We start from the raw sequence: 14,681 nt of genomic DNA on the forward strand, positions 1-14,681 counted from the left end.
TGTTTTTTGTATGGGAATCATTAATTAATTATTTTTTTTTTTAATCTTATCTTTGATTTTTAAATTAAAAATAACATTGAGTATTTGTGAACATTTCAGGCTGCCATTATTGATATCGAGCAAAAAATTGCAAAAAAATCACGTTTGTTGTATGGGAGCCTCGCTTAAATACTAATTTTATTTTGTTTTTAGTATATTTGCTGTTATAGCGGCAATAGAAATACATAATCTGTGAAAATTTCAAATCTCTAGCTATTGCCGTTCTTGAGTTACAGCCTGGAGACAGACAGACATCGAAGTCTTAGTAAAAGGGTCCCGTTACACCCTTTGGGTACGGAACCCTATTAAAACAACTATTTTTTAGAAAAAAATACAACGAATGTATGGATTTTTAACCGACTTCCAAAAACGAGGAGGTTATATATTCGGCTGTGGATATATTTTTTTTTGTATGTTCAACGATTACTCCGCCGTTTGTGAACCGATTTTCGAAATTTTTGTTTTGTCGTATTAGGTTTCACTCCAATTTGGTACCATGTTCACAAAAGTGGTGACCTGATGATGGGATCCATGAGTAATCGAGGGAACTCCTCGAAATTTATATGGAAACATATGGTGATTTTGGTTTTATAAGAAGCATCCTAAGAATATGCTACCAAAACGCAAGATTTTGCACCGAGGTATACTATGGTTCCGAAGATACTAAGAGAACTCCGGATTCCTTATAAATACAAGTTTGGGGGTTTAGGCGCTGTTTTAAGAACTGAAAGCATATGCTACTATGCAAATTACATTCATCATCATCATCATTATCATCATCATCAGTCAGGGTCACCAATGTCACCAAAATTGAACATAACAAATTCAGCCCTAACTCCAGAGCGTAAGGCACACATTTGACATTACTTCTGAGAAGTAAGCTGCTTCGATAATACAAGTAACATGCTTGTCTGAATTAAATAATTATACAGTTTCCTTGCACTTATTCCACTTTATATGATATGCTGGTGATACTTTACCCTTTTTTTATGCGCAAAGGAAACCCTTTATGGGTGCCCCGGGTTACCCCCCAACTTAGCTGAAGCACCCCGGGGCGTATGTGGGACTCCCGGCGAGAGGCGCCGGGCTTACCCACTAAAATCACCGTCGGCCTTCAGCCGTATACGGAGGGATGTCCTAGATCTTTCTAACAAAAGACTCCCTCCACGACCGGCCGGTATATCTCAGGGACCGCACTTACTCCAAAATAAGGGAACGCTTCGGCAAACTGAAGCGTTCCCCTCGGCGCCGGGACCACGCTGGTGATACCCTATTCTAATGATAGCCAAGGCTTTCACTGCTTATGGTTAAAGTCACTCATGGTATTGGTTACCTGGAGCCACCAGCGCCAGCCAGGGACAGCAAGCTGGAGCAGCGAGAGCAGACGGAGGGTGCGCGCAGGCGATTGTGAGCGCGCATCGGCTCGGGGGCTCGCTCGCGTTCCGTCAGCGCCAGAACGGTGGAGCACTTCCGAAGACCTGGGGGAGGAAATACATTTATTTATTTAACAATTCAATATTTTTTATTAAAAGTTAGTATACAATAAATACTTATTATACTTTTGAACGTCGAAAATACAGTGGTGCCTACCACCGGTTCTGGAACTAACCCAGTGAGAATAACCGGCGTAAGAAAGTCTCACAGGATACACTTCAAACCATACATTTTTGACATAAGCCCCATACATTATATGTCAAACTCTTCATTAAATTGAAGGATAATCATAATTTAACGTCAGAGGAGTATGGCGCGGCGGTAAGAAAGGTAAAAGTTAAACAAACACAGAGAGGTAAAAGTAGATGCAACAAGCCTTTCCAAGAGATTTGTTACAAACTCAATCGTTATTTTCCACCTGCCCCGACGTTATGAGGTTATCAGTGTGTATAGTTCACAGACAGACACATTCAACAAACATACACAGACATCTGACATTGTGGTTTATTTAATTTTGTACAAATGCGAAGGAATGCGCATACCACAGCGCTCACCGAGCCAAAGAAAACAATGTTTTAATCTTGATTTAATATAATCCAAATGTTTTGATATTTCAAGGTTGCGATGACTAATGCTTGAATAAACACTTCACCTTACCAACGTAAAAAAGGATTAGATATAAGCGATGTTTAGAATTAGATTTAATCAGGCTAAGTCCTTATTAATTTTGATATTACTGTTTAGTGTTTACATAAAACTTAAAAGGCGTTTTCTTTGGCAGGGAGTATTTCCCTAGTAAAGACCTGCAAGAATTGAGATCGGTATTCGATCTTGTATTGCAATCTCTAACGCAAACACTTAAATACATTATATAAAAAAGTATTTTAACATAAAATCAAGTTTCCAGTTTTGTCTCATTGTTCTATTCTCAATATGGCGGGTATCGCTTACTATTCGTGACTACACATCATTTGTCATATCATTCCCATAATTAGAGGCGTATATGACGTCTAGTAATGAATGATGATACATATTGTTATCATGCACTCCGCGATATAGAAATGAGATATAATTTAGTGATGCAACACGCATTGTATAAGTGTAATGATGGCCATAAGCATCTTATTACCCGGACAATCTCGAAGAAACTGACCATTATGGATGATGCTGGGAAGGTTGAGTATCATTATAAGATCAAAGATTTTATGGCTTAATGTGGTCATATGCTCCGTTGCTGACCTGTGCATTATTATCTTTCTCCCTACAACATCTGCAACAGCACTATTAGACCAGAGAATAGGGATAGTGCTTATTACTATTATTTACCATAAACGGATTGCCAGTTGCCTATTCGTGTAACTTGTGTTAAGTTAGTCCCTGGTCCTGGTCCCTGAGTCCTGACTCAATGCTTATACAATGAACCATCAGGGCTGAGTTTGCCACAGCTGAAAGTGAGTTTTGCAAGGTAAAAGACGATTTTTTTCTAAATGATCCAAACAACCTGACTGCACTCATAACGTATTTTTGTGGGATGATACACAAATGCTCAACAGCTTTCATATTCGGTATCTGGTATTTAACAACAGTACCCTAACGATTTTCCTCTTTTCCTCATCTGTGTTTACCTTCTAGTAGAGGCTGCGGCTGCGACAGCACGGAGTCGCGGGAGGCGGCGCGGCGCACGGGGCGAGCTGGTCTCGCCAGGGACTTGAGCCCGCCGCTGAGGATCAGCTCCAGAGCCCGCCGCCCGCCGGGGCCCGTGCCCGCTCCCACCTGGGGACAACAAGATAAACAGATTAGAAATTTTTTTGTGCTTCGATTAAGTATTCCAACTTTGTGCATGTGCCTGAAGTTCCGAACGTTCAAGTGAACGAATTAGCTACAAAACAAAAACAAATTATCTTGAGTATCAAAATATAATATGTATCATAGTGAGATAAGGGGACACTTTTAGAGGGTGCAAATGTTATTTCTATTTCAAAAAATAGTCACCCCTAAAACTTTCCCTTAAAATTCAAAGTCGATTTTCTCCCACACCACAGTGATTGAAAATTCTAAAAAAAATCATGCTAGTATACTTATAGATCCTACATACGATGGTAATATTTTCAACTTGCGGACTCACCCCTAAAACTTACCCTTAAAATTCAAAGTCGATTTTCTCCCACACCACAGTGATTGAAAATTCTAAAAAAATACATGCTAGTATACTTATAGATCCTACATACGATGGTAATATTTTCAACTTGCGGACTCACCCCTAAAACTTACCCTTAAAATTCAAAGTCGATTTTCTCCCATACCAGTGATTGAAAATTCTATAAAAATTCATGCTACTAAACTTATAGATTCTACATACCATGGTAATATTTTCAACTTGCGGACTCACCCCTAAAACTTACCCTTAAAATTCAAAATCGAATTTCTCCCATACCGCAGTGATTGAAAATTCTAAAAAAATTCATGCTAGTATACTTATAGATCCTACACACGATGGTAATATTTTAAACTTGCGGACTCATCCCTAAAACCCACCCTTAAAATTCAAAGTCGATTTTCTCCCACACCACAGTGATTGAAAATTCTAAAAAAATTCATGCTAGTATACTTATAGATCCTACATACGATGGTAATATTTTCAACTTGCGGACTCACCCCTAAAACTTAACCTTAAAATTCAAAGTCGATTTTCTCCCATACCACAGTGATTGAAAATTCTAAAAAAATTCATGCTACTCGTAGTATATTTTAAGATCCTACACACGATGGTAATATTTTAAACTTGCGGACTCATGCCTAAAACCCACCCTTAAAATTCAAAGTCGATTTTCTCCCACACCACAGTGATTGAAAATTCTGAAAGAAATGCATCATCATAAACGTTAACAGATCGTTTAGGCTTTAATTTATGGAGCGTTGTGCACAGTGGCCAGTTCATAAATCTAATCCATCACCACCGTCCACCAACCACCGCGCTGTAACTTTTCAGGTTTTCAACTCAACCTTTTTGCAGATTTTCCTGGTTATCGAAGTCACTGGCATCATTATACAACAAACATTGTTACCAACAGCCCGATCTTGTGTGCGCAAATCGCAATACAAATTAGTATGGTCAGCATGCTCCAAGTAGTCTGCAAAGAATCCAAATGCGATGTTTGTGTGGTTTCGAAAATTTATACACACCGTACATGCTTCAAAGATCTCTAGATCTATGTACCCACGATATGTGGCAAGCAGGACAGAATTTTAATTGTTTTACATTAGGTATCTTTAAATAAAATCATCTAATAGGAACCTTGCCCTTGGTACAAAAATTTGTACATTACATACATTATATTTTATGCATAGGTTACTTTTTATTGAACGAATAAGTTTTTAATCGTATATCTCCAAAAGCGTTTTAAATGTTAATATGTAAATAACAAAATTAAAGCCATGGCTGTGGGCTACAGCCTACAGGCTATAGAATATAGATAGAGTATAGCGGATAGCCTATTTATAACTTAAGGCTCTGATATCTTCAAACATACAATAACTTAAGCCTCTGCTAACTTTAAACTACTCAACTATTATTTTAACGACAGTCTACCTTCATTTAATTCTCTGACTCAGTCCCCTGATTTTCCTGTTGCCTATTCCACAAGCATCCACATCGTAACTTCATACAGTGCGTCTTGGTTAACCAATTTGTTTACTACTTAGTATTCCAGTGTGGAGTATGCCTTAAAACCCAATTACAGTCATCCAACGCACATCACATACTAATAACACTAAATCTTGCTCAAACAAATGGGCCCATGTATTGCGGACTCGTCCTTCAGTCGAACAAATACTTTTAACCTATTTCTGTGAAAGGTCAGAGTTACTCACTCTTAATGACTCTTTATCTTGATGACCTATAAACTTATCCAGGACCAACTGAATAATATGATTTTAATAAAGCTGTTACAGTTTTAAAATTGTCGGTTTTCGATTAACTATACCTATCAGATCAGCCAGACTTCACGTCGCGATACTGGAGATGGTTATCTTCCAGTCTAGATCCTACCGAATAGCACAGATCTTCTTCTACTGTCTTAAAATTCAAAACAGATACAGGAAAATGGCAAGCGGAAATAATCCCATGTCATGTTGGATGGAACGTCTCGGGTCTTCTATATGTCAGAGGTAAGAGACATAAACTCAACGCTGCTGCTCTTGACTTTAAGTTGGACTTATATTTTGCAGACCAGTTCGTAGACTCCATTAAGGACAGGTCACCTGCCACCTGCATACTCACGTGCTTCGATCACAGGCATCACGTTTGTCAACCATCAAATGTTATAAATAACATGGTAATGATGAATTCGCTAATGATAATAACAAAGTACAATAGCCGAGAAACTTACTAAATATATAGAACTCAAGGATGAAATAGCCCGCCTCTGGAATCTGCAAAAAGTAACTATAGTTCCCATAGTCCTATCGACCACAGGTGTCATCCCTAAACAACTACATAACTCTCTAAATACCCTCCAATTACCCCTAAACTTAGTATATTTATTGCAAAAAGCAGTAATCTTAAATACTTGCCGCATTGTAAGAAAATTCTTACAGACTGATGATGAAGCTACTACTCTACATACATCTCAATCAAACCTATATACTCATACATCATACAATATGTTAGAAACCGATCATACCAACCCTCAGCATCATACCAACAGCTAAACACAAATTACTTACCTGGTGTGTACTTGGCTTCGGCCCGTACATATCACTTTACCGGTGAAAGCCGAGAAAATCAAAATAAAATATAATAATAATAATAATAATTCTTTATTGCATTAAAATATTACAAAGCATAACTTATTACTAGTGGACTCCACACTAGGTCTGGCCTGTCTCGTGGTCATGATCACCCACAGTTTAGGTTCTTTACGTCAGACGAAAGTTCACTAGCTCTATTTGTTCTGTTTTAATCAAAGGCGTAACACTAGATGGCGACAAAATTCGTTGATCGCGCGGAAACCATAATTTTTGAATTTTGTGGGATAAAAGTATCCTATGTCCTTCCCCAGGTCTCAAAGTATTGCCATACCCAGCAAATCGGTTCAGCGGTTTAGAAGTGAAGAGGTAACAGACAGACAGACATAATATACTTTCGCATTTATAATATTATAAGAAGTGTGGATATAGTTTTTGCTTGGAACGGGGACGCCAGAAGAGATGAAATTCTTCTGGACTGGATGTTGCCCCCAACTTCTTTCGCGTAGAAAGTTATAAGCGCGGTAATTTTTCTAAAAATCTTCCCCATTATGAAGTTTCAATACATAGGCAAATAGGCTCGTGTCTAAACACACTAGGCCGAAGTTACGCGGCGGAAATTCCGCATGATTACGCCCGCAATGTATTTTAAATTACCGATGACACACTATTCCGTCGCATTCCGTTCGTATATTGTATGCGTCGTAACTTCGGCCTAGTGTGTGTGTACACTAAGAGCTCGTTCAGACGTGACGTTTTCTGCGCGCGCGGATTCAGCTCGTGTGTTTTCCCAAATGCTACGGTAGAAAACACGAACGTCTGAAAGCGCCGTTAAGAATCAACACAAATTTGGATATTGATTTAAATCAAATTGGTGGCAACAAGAGCTGACACTGTCAGCAACCAATTTGCGCCTTCTGACCACCGTGGTTAAACCTACTGGTACCCCAGCAGGCTTAAGGCCAGTTTCTACGTTCATGACCTCTTCCCCGGTTTCAAACCCGCAACCTCGCGATGTATAATGTCACATATCACAATAAAGAATAAACAGCGACATGTTATTTCTGTGTTGGCGGCGCGCCTGCCCCACTGTCACACTCGCACGTCACATTTTTATTGCAACTCAGATAAACAAACTTATGAATCTTATGATAATTCGGATCGAACGTTCCAACAAGAGATTATTGAGGTAAATAAATAAATAAAAATAATAAAAATACGCTCCAAACTAAACTTCTTTTCTTCAAAGTGTGTTATAACTAGTTCAAAAGTATATCTAGTTTGTGCGTTAGGGGGCGACTATAAATTACGCGAGGTGTTTATTAGGTGTTTAATAAGGGGGAGGGAGTCGAGTCAAATCTCATCTAATCTTACGTTGGAGAGAGGGTCTCGGCAAATCTCACGTATTTTTTTTTCTCATTATTACAAAAAAATCGGCCAAGTGCGAGTTGCACTCGCGCACGAAGGGACGCAACGGAAACCGTTATAGAGCAATATAAGTAAAAAAATGTATGGGAGCCCCCCTTAATTATTTATTTTATTAAAATTTTATTATTTATTATTAAAGTACAAATATAATTAAGAATATTGTGAGTATTTCAAGTGCCTACCTGCTACCATTATTGATTTCGGGCAAAAAAGGCCAATAAAATCACGTTTGTTGTATGGGAGCCCCACTTAATTATATATTTTATTTTGTTTTTAGTATTTGTTGTTATAGCGGCAACAGATACACACAATCTGTGAAATTTTCAGAAGTCTAGCTATAGCGGTTCTTGAGATACAGCCTGGAGACAGACAGACGGACGGACAGACGGACAGACAGACATCGAAGTCTTAGCACAGAATAGATAATAGTTGGTCTTAGTAATAGGGTCCCGTTTTTATGGTTCCGTAGTTACCCTTTGGGTACGGAACCCTAAAAATATCCTATTTTGGTACATTGCATCTAGATTGTACATATGCTTAAGATTTAATCCTAAGCGTAATCGTACGATTAAGATCATTCTCTAATCCGTTCGAAAGAAAATAATTTCATTCATACTTTGACGTTAATACATCTACTGATCTACTTTAAATAATGTAAATTATTATTATTAAAATAATGACCATTAAAAACTTGTATTATTCAAACTGGTTCCCAACATCTGAGATTCCCATGAAAACTCAACCTTTGGAACGGAATTTTAAGACAAACACTGAAATTGTATAAAATTTTGCTATTTGCATGATTTTTCACAAGCAAGATAATAATAATTAATTAATCAGGTTTTACATCTTTTAAGGATGGAAACACCTTATCGATATTTTTCCACGGTAATCTGCCTATGGACTCTAATTTTTTGTCGTAGATGCGATGCAATTCAAATCCGAACTTTATTTATATACTAGACGTTCCACGCGGCTTCGCGAAAGTAAGGAGGAGTCCTGACAAACGTTTTACATTTTCCTAGTCACTCACTGACTGGGTGTTTACACACGCGCGGTGCGGCGGCGGCGATACCGTGCCGCTGCCGATGCCGCTGCGGCGCCGTGTGTAAACAACCTGAGAGAGCTAAGAAAAAGCATTGTATTCTTCTGTTTAGCCCTTGAGCTCTCTCCTACTACTGACACTGACATTACAATTGCGTATCATATTGACATAATAATAATATTATTATTTTATTCCCACTCTCAAAGCGTTTTCGATTATCGTCAATTGCAGAGTAACTTCAAAGTTAAAATAACGTTTTAGGCCTTTTTAGGATTAAGGATTTATTTCAAAAAATGGTACAATAACGTTCTTATTAGTAGTATTTACTTGGCCCCAAAGTTTGCCCCATAAGTGTTGACAATATTCGAGCTTATCTTCACAACAATGTTATGTAAGCCAATAAAATCCGCAAACATGGCGCTAAGAAGCCGTGTGACTCAGCGCGCATAAATTAAACAAGGTGCGTTTTCACCTTTTTTGCGGTTACCCACGTGGGTGCTTTGTCTAGTCATAAATAATTCTAAATTCGAAAGTAAGTTAACTAAACGAACCTACTTTGGATCGCATTCTGATATTTTGGCGTCAATCGTCATAAGATTTTTTTTAGGACTAGACGTGAAAACTTAGGAACACTATAGTCACAACATTTCATACAAAATTAATAGTTTTTCAAGGTTCCGTACCCAAAAGGTAAAAACGGCACCCTGTTACTGAGACTTTAATGCCTGTCCAGTGACCGTCTGTCTTTCTGTCTATCCGTCTCCAGGCTGTATCTCAAGAGTAACTGTAGCTAGACTTCTGAAATTTTCACAGATCGTGTACCTATGTATGTAGCCGCTATAACAACAAATACTAAAAACAAAACACATTAAATCTTTAAGGGGCTCCCATACAACAAACTTAATTTTTTTGCTATTTTTTTGCTCGATACCAATAATGGCAATAAGTAGTCACTTGAAATGTTCACAAAATACTCAGTTGTTGTATTTATACTTTAATAATTAATAATAAAATTTAAACAAAATAAATAATTAAGGGGGGCTCCCAATCCCATCCAAAAAACACATTTTATACCTATTTTTGCTCTATAATGGTACGTGCGCGAGTCCAACTCGCACTTGGCCGATTTTATTTAACTGGATTTGAATAACTGTGTTTGAGAAAGCCAAAATAATAGTGATGACTGATGAAACAAAGTTATCGATAAGCTGTTGACCTTTGCAGAATAACACAATGTTTTTAATTCGATCACGCCCAATCAAAAATCGATTATCACGACACAGAACGTACCCAAGGTTGATTTGGTTTCACTTTGATCTTCTAAATTGCTTGTTAATAATGCGGTGCTAAAAAGCTTTTCGAAAAATATGACCGTACAAAACGATGGAGTAATCGTTGAACATACACAAATAAAAATAAAAAAAATATATATCCACAGCCGAACATATAACCTCCTCCTTTTTGGAAGTCGGTTAAAAATGCAGCTTGTTCTAGGGATACATCTTGAGGTTACTGGCATCGAAATAACTAGTCTTTATTTCTTTAACCTTTGGATGTGACATTTAGATTAAAGCCAATATTATGCTATCGCCTCGCGCTGGCTGCATATTATATACAAATTATATTTTGTAACACTATCAAAATAAGCATCCTCTTTTCTTAGCCATTGTGGTATTAAGACTGCGTAGCCCTTTTAGATTCATGCAAGGTTCAAATATAATCATATCATTGATGATATTCCTATGTTAACAATGTTTCAAAATCTGATCTTTAAATCGGAATATTATTTAGATAATAATATTCTTATTACAAGTATGCACTAATTTAAAGATATAAATCATGAATTCGGTACTATTATTGACAATAGGTAGATAACTGATAATATGTTATCTAAAATATATAAGTATATTTTTAAATTTTGTGGGATTTGGTTTTTTAAAACATTACATTTATTGGAATTTATATAAATCTGATTTGTAAGCTTCATAAATTAATGTTATTGGTCATTACACCGATAAAATACAAAACGAACAACAAACATATTTGACATTAAAGAAGAAAACAGAAGCCCACACTTTTTATGTATCAATGGAGAAGTAACATCTAAATAACTTCAGAATCAACAGAATTTCGTCCGTTGAAACAGTAAATGTAAAGGAATCAAATACACAATAGATTTTTAGCTGTATTAATTGCGAATCAACTAACATTGGCGAGTCAAGAGCTGCTTGACAATCACTGGGTGAGAGGTTATCATACCATCGCAACATACTTACCAGTATTAATAAAATAAAAATACAGTCTCTCTCTCTTTACAGTGATAAATTGATAATATAAGTTGAAGGAAGTTTGATGTAAACGCTTTATATAGGATCACAAGTCACAAAACCTGTCATTGTGTTATTTCTATAGAAATTACATTTATGTACTTACATAGAAATACATAATACCACGACAGCACAATTAAAAATCTAAAATATCATAAACTAATCACACTAATCACGATGCCAAGGTTTCTCGTTAATTTCCTATAACTAAAAGCTAACTTCACTTATCTAACTAGGTTTAGAGCACAGCTTAATAACCTCAAATCTCGAGGGTAGGTCGACAAAATTGGCTTACCCGTCGCCTCTCGCTCGGCATATCGATACTATCGACAAATCAATATTATCGACAAGTCCGAATCACCGCACTTCACTACACCACACACGCGTACGGCGTCCGCGCGCGCCGAGCGAACATCGCAAAGTGTCATCGACACAACTTCCCGATAACACAAAAACTCCGGGATTCCGTAAACAATCCGATTATTTCGACCCGACCTCACTTTTCGACTTCCTTAAACACCACAATAAGGGAAAAAAGAACTAATTACATCAAAACGCAACGAATTCCAGTTAATTGATTAAATCGATTCGTTTCGTCGATCATTCTCATCGATTTCTGATAAGTGATAGCCATGCCTATGCTCGGATCATAAAACTTTCATCTTATCGATTTGCGTCATCCTGATTCCCGAAATATCGATAAGATAGTGTAGTTCGTTTATCGATACTCGGAAATAGCAGTTTCGATTTCCTAAAAGACCGCAGCATAACAAACTTATCGAATTGTGTCACTGATATTATTTAACTTTGTTAAGATCTAGGTCTAGATAAGTATTTCTATACAAATAAAATACTTTTGTAGAAATGCATTTCAAATTTCACTTGCCTCGGTTTTGGTTAAGATAAATATTGGGAATACTTTCTCTTTTTATACCAGTGATGTCATCGTTGGACATAAGATACCATCTCAAACAAACGTAGTTAATCATAATAATCAATGTAACAATCGATATTTGGAATCGTGTCAAATCTCTCTCGAGACCTTGGTATTATGTACTCGATTATCCAAACATTCAATAATGCAGAATTATTTTTCAGATAAATATCTTATTGACTAAAAAAAATATTGCATATTGAATACTTCTTTAGTCTGTAAGAAGCCTTAGGTTTGATTTGATTTTGATTTTTAAAGATTTAACTCTGTATCAACAGTCAACAGAAAATACAGCTAAATCAGACTTTCTGGATGGTTAAAATTTTACTTCTTCTTGTTTTTAAAATAGCTCCTTAGTGAATCGCCAATGTCAGAGTGCGTAAAATTTCCGCGTTAAAACTTTTCAAATTTAAAAAGTAAAAACGTCAAAATATCGACATGACAACTTTATAAATTGTTTTTTAAATGCCAAACGTCAAAATGCTTACCATACGCAATAAAGTTCATGTTTATTAAAGTTCTATGAAATTTGATTTCATTAAAGTTAAAGATTGTACATCTGAACCTTAGCTACGGTTGCAAACCGTTATTTTAATTATACTGTCACTTTCGATTGCGCAGTTCATTGCAATGTTTTGTCAATTCGTTGCATGCGCTTTGACAAGTCACTTACAGCTACCGAAAATTACAATAACATTAACACATACATTTCAAAATATAAACGATTAAAAATTGCATTGCATTTGCTGAAAGTTAAATTTTATGTATTAAAAACCCATTGACATTTTGCTGTCACAAGACATTACAATAGTCTGCCCTGTTAAATACAATTTAAAATATTACGTGTAATGTCTAATGTGCCCCAATAATTTCAACCTTGCTATTTTACGGACCGCAGTTTTAAAGGTTTTTACCTACTACCCCCTAACTTAGCTCTAAGTACTAAGGTGACAATTAGAAACGATGGTTCACTACCTTAAAACTTAAGGTTTGAAGATACAAAGTTGTGCAAAAGAAAGAGCCTAGTTAAAAACAAAATGTTCGTACGAACGCATCCTTACTTTCGAAATCATTGTGCAGTTTGTTAAGTAAAATATCCAATCCATACTTATATTATAAATAAGAAAGTGTGTCTGTCTGTCTGTTACCTCTTAACGCCCAAACCGCTGCACAGATTTTGCTGAAATGAATTGTACTTCTCGGGTTAGGGTAGGTTGTTAGTCTCGGGAAAGGACATATTACGGTTCTGCGCGATAAACAAATTTTGGCGCAACCGAGTTGCGGGCATCTAGCATCGTAATTTCTACGACAGTTCGGCTGGTAGGTACCCCGTTAGTTCGCTACTGAGTACTGACGCTATCAGCAACATACGGGGTCACGAGGACGCGGTCGTGATACATTGACACGCTGCGCTAGTGTCTACCAATTAGTGTCATTACACCCATCCGATCTGCAGGATTCACTAAGTTAATCGAACCGCAACAAAAAGGCCTTTCCTGTCCTTATCCACCAAAACAACTCCCTACTATCTGCATCAGGATGTGCAATGATCATGGCAATTAATTTTCTTGGTACTGGTATTGTTGCGTTAGAATATCCAATATCCATACTAATATTTGTAAATGCGAAATTGTGTCTGTCTGTTACCTGAAAAATGTACGGTTCCTGCGCGATAATAAAATGTTGGCGCACGCGCAACGGAGTTCTCATCTAGCTCTTTCATAAGCCACAACTCACAACCACAGATAAAATGCATCAACATCATCAAATGCTTGGAAAAATTTCACACCCATATTGCTTTTAATTGCTTTATTGTGGCAATAATTAATTATATCACTTCCGATGGAAAGTCGTGAAAGTCGCCCCGCGCCCGTGAGAAGTGCCCGAGATCTCGCCATACGACATGTGGGTTCACATCGAACAAAGCCCTAAAACTAATAAGTCTAATAACGCGCACAACTTTTAAGACCGATTGGCAAAATAATTAAAGGTAAAGCGCATCGGTTCGAATCATAAAGTTAATATACCTAGCGGATTCCGCTAGGTAGACTAACTTTATGGTTCGAACTTCAAATCATGTTTGACAGAAACTACATCCAAATTCCAAACCGTACGGGAGATTATATTCCCGAGTCACTCGTGACTCGTGATTCAAACGCAAACCTATCCATACTTATTAAACTAATAGGTAATAACTAATACGTTCAACTTGGTACCAGGCCTGTCCCACTCGCGAGAATAGGTATCGAACTGTAAGTACCACCCGCGGGTGGCCAATCAGTAGGGACTCACAAGCGAGCGGTGACGCACGCGCATGATTTTTCGTCGTGTATCTACTGTTTACTGATCATAGAGGAATTTTATTCATGATGCTGATTTAACCGCTGTGACAAAATCGTTATAAATGTATTACAAAATCGTTATATATGTATTTGAATAAGGTATTTAAATACAAAAGTAGATAAAAACTATACAAACATAGCAAATAAACCAATTTCATACAAAGAAACGCACAAACTACACAGAAATAAACACAAGTTACTATGTTTAAATTGTAAAAGTTTCCTGCACTATAATCGAATATATAAACTACTATAAAATATAGGTTGGGTTACTAAAATTTTATGTTACTATAAAAAGGTTTGCTATTCATACCAATAGTAATTAAAAAAGAATATTTTGTTTTCTAAAAGGCGAAAACCTTGATTTCGTCAGAAAAGGTACGAGT

At 36.8% G+C, this 14,681-nt stretch overlaps 1 protein-coding gene across 1 annotated transcript in view; it reads right to left on the reverse strand.

Annotated features, from left to right (window-relative positions):
• LOC121738478 overlaps nt 1-14,681 on the reverse strand; it is a 110,874-nt gene that overhangs the window by 65,946 nt on the left and 30,247 nt on the right. The window contains exons 4-5 of the mRNA XM_042130547.1: nt 3,099-3,246; nt 1,373-1,517 (exon numbers count right to left, since the gene is read on the reverse strand). Of these exons, the coding sequence (XP_041986481.1) occupies nt 1,373-1,517; nt 3,099-3,246 (293 nt within the window). The remainder of the gene's footprint in view (nt 1-1,372; nt 1,518-3,098; nt 3,247-14,681) is intronic.

Source organism: Aricia agestis, chromosome Z, assembly GCF_905147365.1.
Source record: "Aricia agestis chromosome Z, ilAriAges1.1, whole genome shotgun sequence".
NCBI classification, from domain to species: Eukaryota; Metazoa; Arthropoda; class Insecta; order Lepidoptera; family Lycaenidae; genus Aricia; species Aricia agestis.